The sequence below is a fragment of the Ceratotherium simum genome, chromosome 6, assembly GCF_057802395.1.
Source record: "Ceratotherium simum simum isolate JZ-2026a chromosome 6, ASM5780239v1, whole genome shotgun sequence".
NCBI lineage: Eukaryota > Metazoa > Chordata > Mammalia > Perissodactyla > Rhinocerotidae > Ceratotherium > Ceratotherium simum.
This window is the reverse complement of record NC_141905.1, coordinates 54,847,948-54,860,634: the sequence shown is the minus strand read 5'-3', so window position 1 is coordinate 54,860,634 and position 12,687 is coordinate 54,847,948. Positions and strand designations below refer to the sequence as shown.

At 42.4% G+C, this 12,687-nt stretch overlaps 1 protein-coding gene across 2 annotated transcripts in view; it reads right to left on the bottom strand.

Moving 5' to 3' along the window:
• Positions 1–12,687, bottom strand: part of PLCE1 (phospholipase C epsilon 1) — a 325,603-nt gene that overhangs the window by 268,992 nt on the left and 43,924 nt on the right. For both annotated transcript variants that reach the window (XM_087432292.1, XM_087432293.1), the window contains exon 2: positions 10,314–11,871. In XM_087432292.1, coding sequence (XP_087288418.1) covers positions 10,314–11,519 — 1,206 coding nt within the window. In that variant the 5' untranslated portion in view covers positions 11,520–11,871. The remainder of the gene's footprint in view (positions 1–10,313; positions 11,872–12,687) is intronic.

Sequence of the window (12,687 nt, the reverse complement as noted above, 5' to 3'; positions counted from 1 at the left end):
GCATTTATGAAAGGAAACAGCTGACTCTGGTTTTGTTTTGCTGCCTCCGCAGTGGTTTCTGAGCCTCCTTTTTCCCCAGGTACCTTACTCTGAATCCTCAGAGCATGGAGTAAGACGAGAAAAGTTATAATTGTAGGAACATTTAATAATGTTTGCCAAGCATTTGAATACACAACCAGTTTAATTTTTTCTCCAGCCTTACAACCTTGTGAAGTAGGTGAACACTTCATTTTAATGGTGTGACTATGGAAAGAAATGTTACTGAGTAATGTTTTTCATCCTCAGTTCAGTTGGTCAGAACCCTTGAGGATCACAGAAAACTTTAAATTAAAATGGAAAAATACTAAATTATGTTCCCACTAGTTTCGGTCATTTCAGCATGATCGTGAATAAGCTATAGATTCTGAGTCAGATGTGCAGTTTGCTTTGGACTTTGTTCTTGCTTACTTACTTATAAAACTTTTAAAATGTACTCCTAAATTACAGCAATTCAGTAAAAAATTCAAACCTTCGGGCTTGGTTTCCTCCCCCTAGCAGGCTGAGTCATAAAAATAAATCTTAGCCATTTCAATAGCCAACACACCCCTCACATTAAGAACTGGTATTGTTCCCCACGTCTTCCATTTCATCCAAAGGTCACACCCAGCTCCCATCTGAAGACAGAAACAGCTCCAGGACTCATGCAGCTCAACATTTGCACATTTAATAAGAGAACAGAACCTCTGCCAAGTTATAGGGGTGAGTTACATCAGAAACTTCCAAAGGAACTTCTGAGGAGTGGTTATGAGCACGGGCTTGAGAGGTAGCCAGACCCGGGTTCGAGTCCTGATGCTGTGTGACCGTGGTCACGTTGCTGATTAACGAGCATGAAATGGAGGTGTTCACAATGTCAATCTCGGAGACAGCTGCCATGAGAATGAAAGCAGGGAAGAGATGTCTGGGAAGCACAATGCCTGGCACACAGTGCAAGTCCACTAAGTGCTTGCCGTTTTACTGCTGCAGGCACTTCAGGGCTTAGCCAGTGATAAAGGAGTGTCTCTCCCAGGGCTGGAGGAGTGACAAGGTTCTCTCCAAATCAAACCTCCAGCAGGTACTGCTGGGGAGGTAGAATATTCACTCAACCCAAAATCCAGGGTCAGGACTTAAAACAGGAAGTCATAGACTGCTGGGCTTTTAGAGTTAAGAGGAAACGTGTAACTTACAATTCATCAAGTTAATATATGCAAATTATATACACAGTGTCTGACACACAGCAGGCAATGAATACGTCTGCCCTCACTTTCTTTTACACCCGAAGGAACTAAAATCGTAGGCCCTAAAGCGTCCTGCTTAAGGTCACATAACCAGTTAATGGCAGAGCAGGGATTGGTACTTGGGTGTTTTTCTTGCGGGGGTTAGAATGCTGCCTCAGATCTATTATTGAGAGTATTGGGGGTCAGATGGTTTGAAGGAAGTGGCCAAACTCCAAGAATGATCTCCCCAACTAACAAACACAGCATGCTGTCCCTATCCATTTTACCACCAACCCCACCCCGATCACTATTGAGAAACAGAAGCTAGATTCCCTGTGGTTCATGGTGGAAATCTCTGCCTGTAAGGACTAGGTTCTGAAGGGCAGGGACTGAGCTCCGGGATCTTGAGAGAAGGGGCCTTTCTTTCCTCCCTGCCCCATTGCAGATCACAGCAGTCTCAGGTGCCCCTTTATAAACACAAAACGTTTGGAAACTTTCCCAAGGGTTTTTACAGCCAGTTGAAGTGGGGCACCAGGGGCAAGGAGGTCCAAACACGTCTCGTCTTTGTCTTTAAGGCCAAGTCTGTGGAGGTGACAAGCATGGGTCTCTGGATTCATAGGACTGAAACAGACCCTTTTGAATATCAATGGAAAATTCTGATTCTGTCCTAGGTATTGCACAAAGAAACTGGTTCCAAGCTCTGAGGGTCAGGAGGAGGACAGCTAACAAGCCTGCACTGGGTCTGGGGAAGGAGAGAGGGAAACATCAGCACTGGGTGGAAACTGCCTTTCTTCATTTATAATTCAGGGAGTCATTCAAGAAATATGTATTGAGTACCGACTGTCAGAAAATCCGGACTGGGGTCCATGGTGGGGAAGGGGGCTGGCAGGGAAGACCATGGAGTGGATGTGAAATCTAAGTTTAGGACTGAGGATGAGTAGGAATTAGCTAGGTAGAGAGGGGTGTTCTAAGCCAGGAGTAGACAAACTTTTGCTGTAAAGGACCAGATAATAAATATTTTAGTAGCCACAGGCCATACAGTCTTGATTGCAGCTACTCGACTCTGCTGTTAGAGGGAGAAAGGAGCTATAGAAAATATATAAAGGAATGACTGTGGCTATGTTCCAACAACCTTCACTTGTGAATACTGAAATTTAAATTTCATATAATTTTCACGTCATGAAATATTCTTCTTCTTTTGATTTTTTTGAACCCTTTAAGAATGAGGAAACATTTTTAGCTTATATATTAAGAATATCTGTAGTATTAAGGTATATGGGAGTTTAGTCAAGGCCATTCCTGAACTAGGAACAGGAGATGCATTTCTAAACCATAGATTCTCTTAGACCTTCATACTCAAGGCTGGGACTAGGGACACCAAGTGAGGTGTCTAGGGCTCAAAATTTAAGGAGGCACTTGCTAATTAGCAGAGGGTAGGCTCTTGCGAGGATCCGAGAGTGAGCCTCCTAAAATTTTGCACCTAGGCACCTGCTTGTCTCACCCTAGGCCTTGATGGGCTGCACCTGTGCATAATGGAGTACATTACTGTGAAGTGGTGACCTCCTCCTCAACCAACTCTGCCTTGGATGCCTTCCTTGTGATGCACAAGTTTGCAGATGACAATGTGGTTCCCAGGCATTGCTCTGGAGTGCAGAATTTGGATAATAAGAAAAACGACCTATATACTAAAAAGTTTAGGCAGAAGAGGAGGGAGAAACTATGCAGATTGGATTTTGGAGAGAATTTGGGGGAGAAGGAAGATAAAAAATTTTACTTGAAAGTTGTTGCTGGTGGGTTTAATGTGAGAAAAACTGAGAACGAGATCAAGGTCCAAAGAAAATGTTTAACAAGTTTCCCTGTGCATTAAAATTGTAAACCTTCTTTGCCATTCTCTTGACTTTCACTCACTATACCTACACCTATACCTATATCCAGATATTTATTGTAAATCATGTATCTGATAATGGACTTCTATCCAGAATATACAAAGAACCCAATAATAAGAAAACAACCCAATTAAAAAAAGAACAAAGGATTTGCATAGGCATTTCTCCAAAGATATACAAATGACCAAAAAGCACATGAAAGATATTCAACATCATTAGCCACCAGGAAAATGCAATACAATGAGATAGCAATTTATACCCACTAGGATGGTTATAAGCAAAAAGATGGACACTAAGAAACGTTGGTCAGAATGTGGAGAACCGGAACCCTCACACACCACTGGTGGGAATGTAAAATGCAGCTGCTTTGGAAAACAGCCTGGCAGTTCCTGAAAAGGTTAAACACAATCATATAACTGCGCAATTCCACTCCTAGCTATACACCCAAAAGAAATGAAAACATACGTCCACACAAAAACTTGTACACGAATGTTTATAGCAGCATTATTCATAACAGCCAAAAAGTAGAAACCACTCAATGTCCAGCAATTGATGACTGGATAAATAAAATGTGGTATATTCATACAATGGAATATTATTCAGCAGTACAAAGTAACAAAGTACCAATACATGCTACAATACAGATGAACCTCAAACCTTGAAAATATTATGCTAAGTGAAAGAAGCTAGTCAAAAAGACCACATACTATATGAGTACATTCATATAAAGCCTAGAACAGGGAAATCTATAGACACAGAAAGTAGATTAGTGGATGCTCAGGGCTGGCAGAGGAGGAAGGGCTGTGGGGAATAGAGGGTGACCTCTAAAGGGTATAGGGTTTCTTTTCAAGGTGATGAAAATGTTCTAAAATTGTGGTGATGGTTGCACATATCAGTGTATATACCCAAAACCACTAAATTACATACTTTAAACAGGTGAACTGTATGGTATGTGAATTATATCTCAATAAAGCTGTAAAAAAAAAAGAAAAGAAAAAAGAAATCAAAGCATTTCTCTTGCCCTCTAAGGAGAGCCGCGATTGGGTTTCAGAGTATGGGCTCCCCTCACACTCGAAAGTGATCATGTCTTTGTGCTGCTGAAGGTTGAGGTGGTTTTCTGCTAAGCTCTTTCGGAGGGCTTGAGGAGGGATGGCCTAAATGAGAGGGAAGGGGCTAGGGTTCAAGGGCCGAGTGTCGGGGTTAGGGGTTTGGATGCCTGAGCTCTGCAGAACCCACATTTAATCTGAGACTCTGAATGTGTCCAGGCCAGCCACTAGAACAAAGAACCGCTGGCACCATATTGGATGTCATGGGCTCTTCAGGGCCAGAAAATGACCCCAGCACTATTGTCTGAGAATAGCTTTTCAGGGAGGGCCCTGTCTGAGCCACAAGTTATTCTAGTCATGGAGGGGTCAGGGGATGGTCACCCCTCACCCCCAATGATGCTTCAATCCTTGAATGCTGAATCATTTGGTCACCAGGAAAGAAACCTCTGTACCACTCCAGGAGGCCTACAAGCCCCAGGGGGACTGCTGTACTTGAATCAGCACTCAGGGAGGGGATCAAGGGGAGAGGGACACTCTTAGCGCTTGTGACCACAGGGAGGTCATTCTATGGGCAGCCTGAATCCCTATTGTGTAAAAATGCAGGGTGTGGCTCAGATCAGGGCTCCATCTGATGGTCTATCCTTGCCCATGGGTTCTGATTCTTTTCAGGTCACGTTCTAACCATGGCCCATTTCCAGGGATGGGGCCTCTCCACCTGCTATGTAGGACATCTGGGGAAAAGGAAAAAAAAATCCTAATGTTGATACTGTCCCAAAGCTACCATGAGAAAAACAGTGGCCATGAATACATTCACCTTAAACTAGAGCCCAGGGTCAGTGTTTTTCATTCCATTTTTTGCCACATCCTAGCCAAAGAGCTGGTGTAACTACAGAGATGTGGAAGTTAATTTATCGTACACTGTCTCAATGCAGCTAATAAGGGAAGGTCATCCAATCATCACAGCGCTGGCCTCTGACAGCTCGTCACATTTTCCACTGATGCACTAGATGTGACTAAACTGTACAGGAGTTTAGTGTGGGAGCTGGATTCCCTTTCACTGTTTTCAGCAGGAAGGGGCCAATATCGTCCTATACCCATGTCATGAACCTGACATACCCTTAGTAATGGAAGAGGAGGCCTGGCACGTCACCAAGCACAGGCTTTCAGCTGAGCCTGCACACCCTGTGAAATTTTAATTATTTCAAGGTCCAAATTGTACCCAAGCTGCAGGGAGACCAAATTTCCAGACAAGAAAACAAGACATGTTGCTATTTCAACAGCCATCAATCACAACACTGGACAGCAGGGCTCAACGGATATTTGATCATCCATAAAAGCTACAACTTAGAAGATGAATTTATTATCGGGAGGTCACTTAGCATATAACACAGAAAATATAGAATCAAGGACATATACACCGACAAAGGTATTTATGTTAAACACAAAAAATTTTCATTGCCTCTCAAGTTTAATTTTCTCTGCTAGAGAGTAGAATAAAATGTGAAGAAAGACACATTTTAGAAGGAAGAAAAGAACTAGCAACATAGAAGCTGGTTTTGACTTTCCTTTTAAATTTAGCTTTTCTAGTCTGATTTTTTAAAAACAAAACTTCATTTTTTCTATTTTGCCATACATATTCTTGTACGGTAAATCCTCTCGTGGATCAAGGCAGGGAAATAAATGAAGTGATAATACAGGAGCTGGTGGACCGTCCGCCCTGGTCACCCTCGCTTTCTCCACGTTCCATCACTCACTGTACACGGAATTCAGGTTATGTGAATGATGCCAGCAGAGGCAGGAACTTCTTGTACTTCATATTCAGAATAACTCTAGGTACCTAAACTCCCCAAAATTCAGGCAGGAAGAGGATTTTTTTGAAAGGAAAAACACCCATAACCAGCTTTTAACCTGGAGACTTTAGCCAAAATATGCTGTCTTATTGAGCCAATAAATCGAAAGCAGGAGAGAGGGAGTGTGGCTGTAACTGGATAAGGAGTAGGGTTTTAATTTTTTACAAGCAGAGGGAGGAGGATACCAATATGGTTAGTCAGTCAGCAAGCATTAATCCTCATTAATGTCTCCCATTGAAATCCATTTGCCTCTGCCCACCTGTGCAAATATAAATTAGTTGGGGCATTTCGACGAAGGCATACAAGAAAAAAATTTTTAACGTGAGGCAAAGGAACTAAATGGACAATAACACATACTTTAAATGCGTGGGAAGGATTGTTCAAGCTACCACAACATAGACTGAGGGACATACATTCAAATTCATACCACTGTAAACTTCTCCGGGTAAGAAGCTACCAAAGAGCAGAAGGAGGTGGGGACACGTTCACAACAAAGCATGTAATAAATGGCCAGAGTGAAAAGAGTGGCACTCACTCCTCACCAGGCACCGTGCTGACGACTTTACAGTGGCATTTCATTTAATTCCCCAATAACACCATTACTCCCAGTTTACACATAAGGAATGGGGGACAGATATTAAACAAATTGCCCAAAGTCACACCTCCAGTAAGTGGTGGAGTCAAAGTCAATTTCAGTTCAGGCCTACTGACTCCAGAGACCCTGTTTCTAAGCCTGACATTGTCCTGTTTCCTATATACTTAGTATTATGCTTGCATTATGGAAAGTCGAAAAACGGTAGGGTCATTTCTTGCCCTTAATAAATTTACAATCTGACTAGGGAACCGGGATGGACACGTGAAATAATCAGAAAACAGGAACAGGAGAATAGCATTAGGGTTTGCCTTTTTTAGGTGAAGGAAGCAATTTATAGGAGCTGGGGGAGAAGTGGCTATAATTTATCTGTGCAACTTTTGAAAAGGATTTCCAGCATACTTTGAACTAAAAAATGACATAAAGACAGAAGACCATACTTCAGAAAATACTGATTCATTCCTGCCATGCTGTGGTTTAAATGTTCAAAAAGGACTCTCCCTTTCAGAAATCTCCATTAAGAAAGGAGAGGAGGACAGTCAGCCCGTCCCCCAGCTTCATCTTAAGGGTTAATAAAAATGCCCACAGCCTCCTGGAAACCCAGCCAGAGAGGAAAGAGAAGTTCCTGGAGTTCACCGTGACAGTGGTGTGGCAATTCCACCCAGCCTCCAGAGACTAGGAAGCAGGGAGGAAACGATTTGCATCATCCTTTCAGTTCTTTTCATTGGAAATTACCCACTCCAGGGCCTCTGACTGGCAAAAAGGGGCAGGTTTGAGCTAGGGACCTGTGAAGATTCTCAGAAGCAGCAGCAACAGCAGGGCTCCAGAAACAGGAGAAATGAGTACAGGCATGCCAAAAGTTATTCTGAAATTTACTCCAGATTCACGACCCTCATGCCTGTATAAGTGTGTGGGGAACTGTGATAATCATTCTCAAGCAAGCTACTTCCATTCACTTTGCTATATTTAAATTGTTGTTGTGTTCTTAATCTTCAATTTCAAATGTACATGAATTTAAAAATCACTGCATTTTTAAGTGGGAGGACATGTTGCTGTCAGTAGCAGTTTCACGGTGGGGGAAGGTACTGGACATGCCATCATAGTGCAGGCAGGACACCCACGCCTGTGATGGGCTCCTTTCTCCCCACTGGAGAAAATTCAGTCAGAAGAGCTGGGGAGCATATGGATAGCTGACGCCACTTCCTGAGTCAGGTTTCACGAGGACTCAGGTAAAGATTCAAAAAGAAATCCGTGACACTGCTAGGGTGAACGGCCGGTCGAATGTAAGAGAGAAGGGCTGCAGGGTCACGTTTCAGGCAGGATCCCAGGTCTGCCCTCACACTCCTGAGAGCCCAAGCAGCATCAAGGTCTTTGGGAAAGAGCGAATATTCCTGAAATGTCCTGCCCAAAAAGCAAAGAGCTCAGTTTAAGTTCCTGGTTCCAGTTTAAGTTAGTGTTTCTCAACTCCATAGAATCAGAGAATCGCCAAGGGGAACTTTGAAAAAGATATTCATGCTGTGCCCTACCCTAGTGATTCTGATTCAGAGGGTCTGTGGTGGGACGTGGACACTGTAATTCTAACACGTAACCATGGTTAGAACCACCTTATTGAACACGGCCACGTCTGAGATACCACACGCATCAGTGAGTGAGGCTACTCAATCAACAGATACTGTTGGGTCCGGCCCGGTGGCATAGCGGTTAAGTTCACACACTCTGCTTCGGCGGCCCGGCCCAGGGTTTGCAGGCCTGGATCCTGGGCGCAGACCTATGCGCTGCTCATCAAAGCACAATGTAGCAGGCGTCCCACATATAAAATAGAGGAAGATGGGTACAGATGTTAGCTCAGGGCTAATCTCCCTCACACACACAAAAAACAGACACTGAAATGAACAGAATTCTTCTGTTCCTTTAAAAGCTTACTCTAAATCTTATTTCTTTCTAGATCTTAAGAAACTAAGAGTATGGGCTGCCTGGATTATAATCCTAGCTATACCCCTTACTATCTAAGTGACCTTGGACAAACTACATGACTTCCTTGAGACTCTGTTTTCTTAGCAATACAATGGGATTAATAATCATACCAATATCAGAGGGTAGTTGAGGTGCCTGCACGAAACCAAGTATGTAAATTTTCTGGCCCAATGCCTGGTACATGTAAAATGCTCAGTAAATTATAGCTACCATGATTGATGATGAGGAAAGTAAAAATACACTAGTTATATCTCAATAAAAAGGATGTTTTTCTAGACTGGGAGTTTATTTATAGGGCCAGGTTTTAAGGAATTGTGAAAAACTGGAATGTGAGAGTTTTAGCAATAGTTCCCCACAAAGCACAGTTGAAGGAAGCAGGGCTGTTTAGCCAGGAGAAGAAAAAACCAAGAGGACACATAGTGCTGGCTTCAGATGCAAAGATCAGGTCCAAGAGTGGGCGGCCTGATCGTGTGTATTTCTAGAGCAGGAATCTTAAAGAGCGGGGACTATGGATAGAATTCAAAGAGCCCAGAAATTTGGATGAAAAAAAATATTTTTATTAATCTCAAATAGAAATTTAGCATTTCCTTCAACAATGAATAGGGGCGACAGACATTTCCATATATTACAGCCATGGTAGAGACTCTGAAATAGTATTTATATTTAGGGTGACACAGTGCCCTGGTTTGCCCGAGACTGAGGGGTTTCCCAGGACACGAGACTTGTAGTGCTAAAACTGGGAAAATCCCAGGCAAACCATTCCCTACTTACATTCATCACCACTTAGAAATTATGGTAGTCATCTCATTGTTGGATGCCATTAGTCAGTACGTTAATGAAGAAGCATCAGCCCTGCTAATCACAATTTCAAAAAATATCTTGATATATATATCCACATAACCTGTGTCCTTTATAATGCTTTGTATTTCATTTGATGCATTTTTAAAGCATTCTTCTGAGTCCACAGGCTTCACCAAACTGCCAAAGGGGTCCACGGCACAAAAAAGGTTAAAAGGAAAGAAACTGGGAGCACTGGTTGGAAAATGGAGGAAACCAGATTTAAGTTCCTTTTTTTTTTTTTTTAAGATTTTATTTATTTATTTTTCCCCCCAAAGCCCCAGTAGATAGTTGTATGTCATAGCTGCACATCCTTCCAGTTGCTGTATGTGGGACCTGGCCCCAGCATGGCCGGAGAAGCGGTGCGCGCCCGGGATCCGAACCCGGGTTGCCAGCAGCAGAGCGCGTGCACTTAACCGCTAAGCCACAGGGCCGGCCCAAGATTTAAGTTCCTTTAAGCCTTGCAACCTAAAAACAACAATGAGCTACACGGTAGAAGAGGACAGAGGTATGTACCCCCAAAGGACACTAGATAATCTAGGGATCTATCTAGGAATCAAAGGACACTAGATAATCAGTTGATGAAGCCATATTCCCACTACCAAGAGTCTGTCTTGTAATCCCACATACAGTGACCAGACAATCTCCTTAATTTCTCCACTCCTGATGGCATATGTATGTGTATTTTGTTATTTATATTGTTGCAGAGTTAACTCAATCTTGACAGCTATCAATTGGAGTATCTGTTAGGTCTACCAGAGTCCAATAACTACAAATGCTTCCTCTAAGAATCATAATTTCACAGAACTTAAAATTTTCCATGAATGAAGACAACAGAAATTGGATTTTAAAAGATCATGTTTAAAGAAATGATCAAAAGAGACTTTAACTCTTACCGGATACCACTGGGTTTGTGACAGACATCGGCTCCCATCTTGCCCAGTCACCACTGTTGACAGCCGTTCCATTACTCTCCCACAAGGCATTAAGAGACCATTTCTCTTTTGATCAATGTAACTCCAAGCTCCCAGCCCAATGTGACCAGAAGGCAGAGTTCTCACAATTGCCCTTGTCCCGGTGTACACAGATTTCTTAACTTCCCTGTCATTTTTACAAAATCTCCTCACTAACAAAGTGGACCGCTCCTTTTTGTTTTTGAAAAAATCTTCTTCTACATCTTCACAATTATCAGGAAAGTCCTCAAAATGGCTCAGAAAAGTCTTGGCAGGAGGACTGTCAGTAAAATCCTCCTTGTAAAAGCTGTCACTAGAACATACCACATTGGCCTTCTGGCTAGAATCTTCAAAGCACAGGTATTTGTCATTTAAGGTGTCACGATGATCACACTGCAGCTGCCCATTCTTATTATCACAGTTTTTTGCCAATTCCATCAGTTTACAAGTGTATGCCATGTAATTTTTCTTTTGCTCTCCACCAACACCAGGCAGAGGTACACAGTTTCCACAACCATCCAAAATCAAGTTATCAGATAGGGTACAGAAAGTGTCTGACATTCTTCTGTCAACTTCATAATGAAAGTGAAATACTGCCATGTTGCTGTCAGGGTGTGCCCTGCTGGTCTGCATGATCACCGATTGGTTTCCTAAGGGATTAATGCCCATGGGAGGTCCGTCTATTTCCAGTTGAATTCCAGGGATCACCTTTCTTTCCAGTGAAGAAGGGATTCCAGTTTCCAAACACAAGCCTTCCTCTGTGACAGAATCACAAGTTTCATAAAACTGGCTCTGAGGAAGGCCATGCTGATGGTTTTTCAACATGTTGTTGCAGTTAATGTTAAGGTTTTTCACAGAATCTGGCATGGTTTTCTCCCAGCACTTTTCATTACTGTTCTCATCACTCTTTATTTTCTCCCTTGCTATTGAGAGAATCTTGGGCAAGTTGCTTCCAGAAGAGTCTTCTTTAAGTGTGTTCAGTTGTGAGATGGTATGAGAAGTCGGCCCGCTCTGCCTGACAGGATGTGCCTTTGGAACACTGATGTCTGAGACCTTTTCACTACTTTCATCTACGGTCCCCTGAGCAGATATCACTTTTCTCTGAGTCACAGGTATGAGAACAGAAGCTGCCATTTCTTCAGAAGTCATCTTGACCAACACACAGGTTTTAGCTATTGCTCTGTTTCTCCTCCCTGGTGATCATGTCAAGATTTTTATAAAATGACTGATTATTAAAATAATCTCAGATATACAAGTCTTCTGAGAAACCAAGTGACAATTCCTTTCATTCAGGTATAGTGAGAGCCAAATAAATTTCCCCAGTTATAATTTCCTATTATGTGCAATATGTTTTTCTAGACAAGGATTTTAAAGTGGTAGATCAATTTTCTTTCCTGTTATTTGAAGCAATTCTTTCGAAGACTTTTATTTGAGATTGCATTCTGCAACTTCTGATCCATCACTGATCTAAAATGATTTAAAAATCCAGTTTGAATGTTTCCTGCAAGAAAAAGGATAATGTCAAACACTGTGGCACTAAATGAATTTTTAAAAATGAAATCATAATTCTAAGCTAATGCAAAATATGAACCAATTTTGAGGAATGAGTTTTCCAATCAGAAGGTAGTTTTAGGGCCGGCTCCGTGGCTTAGTGGTTAAGTGCGCGCGCTCTGATGCTGGCGGCCCGGGTTCGGATCCCGGGCGCGCCCCGAGGCACCACTTCTCCGTACAACGCGAGGCCGAGTCCCACGTACAGCAACTAGAAGGATGTGAACCTATGACATGCAACTATCTACTGGGGCTTTGGGGGGAAAAAAATGAATAAATAAAATCTTTAAAAAAAAAAAAGAAGGTAGTTTTAATGTCTTAGGTATTTATTTCTCTGATTTAATATTTCAGAAGTTGTGCTTATAGCCAAAATGGAGTAATAGAAACCACATTTACCCCCCTGCCTTAAACAACTGGAAAAAAAAGCAGAAAAAAAAAAAATGAAATATGGGGCTGGCCTGGTGGCATAGCGGTTAAGTCTTGGCCACTTCGGTGGCCCAGATTCACAGGTTTGGATCCCAGGTACAGACCCACATACTGCTCATCAAGCCATGCTGTGGCGGCATCCCATATACAAAATAGAGGAAGACTGGCACAGATGTTAGCTCGGGGACAATCTTCCTCAAGCAAAAAGAGGACGATTGGCAACAGATGTTAGGTCAGGGCCAATCTTCCTCACACACACAAAAATAATAATAAATAGTGGGTTTCTAATATTGAACAACAGACAACACAGAACAGTGATCCCCGAAAGAAGAAAAAACCAAAT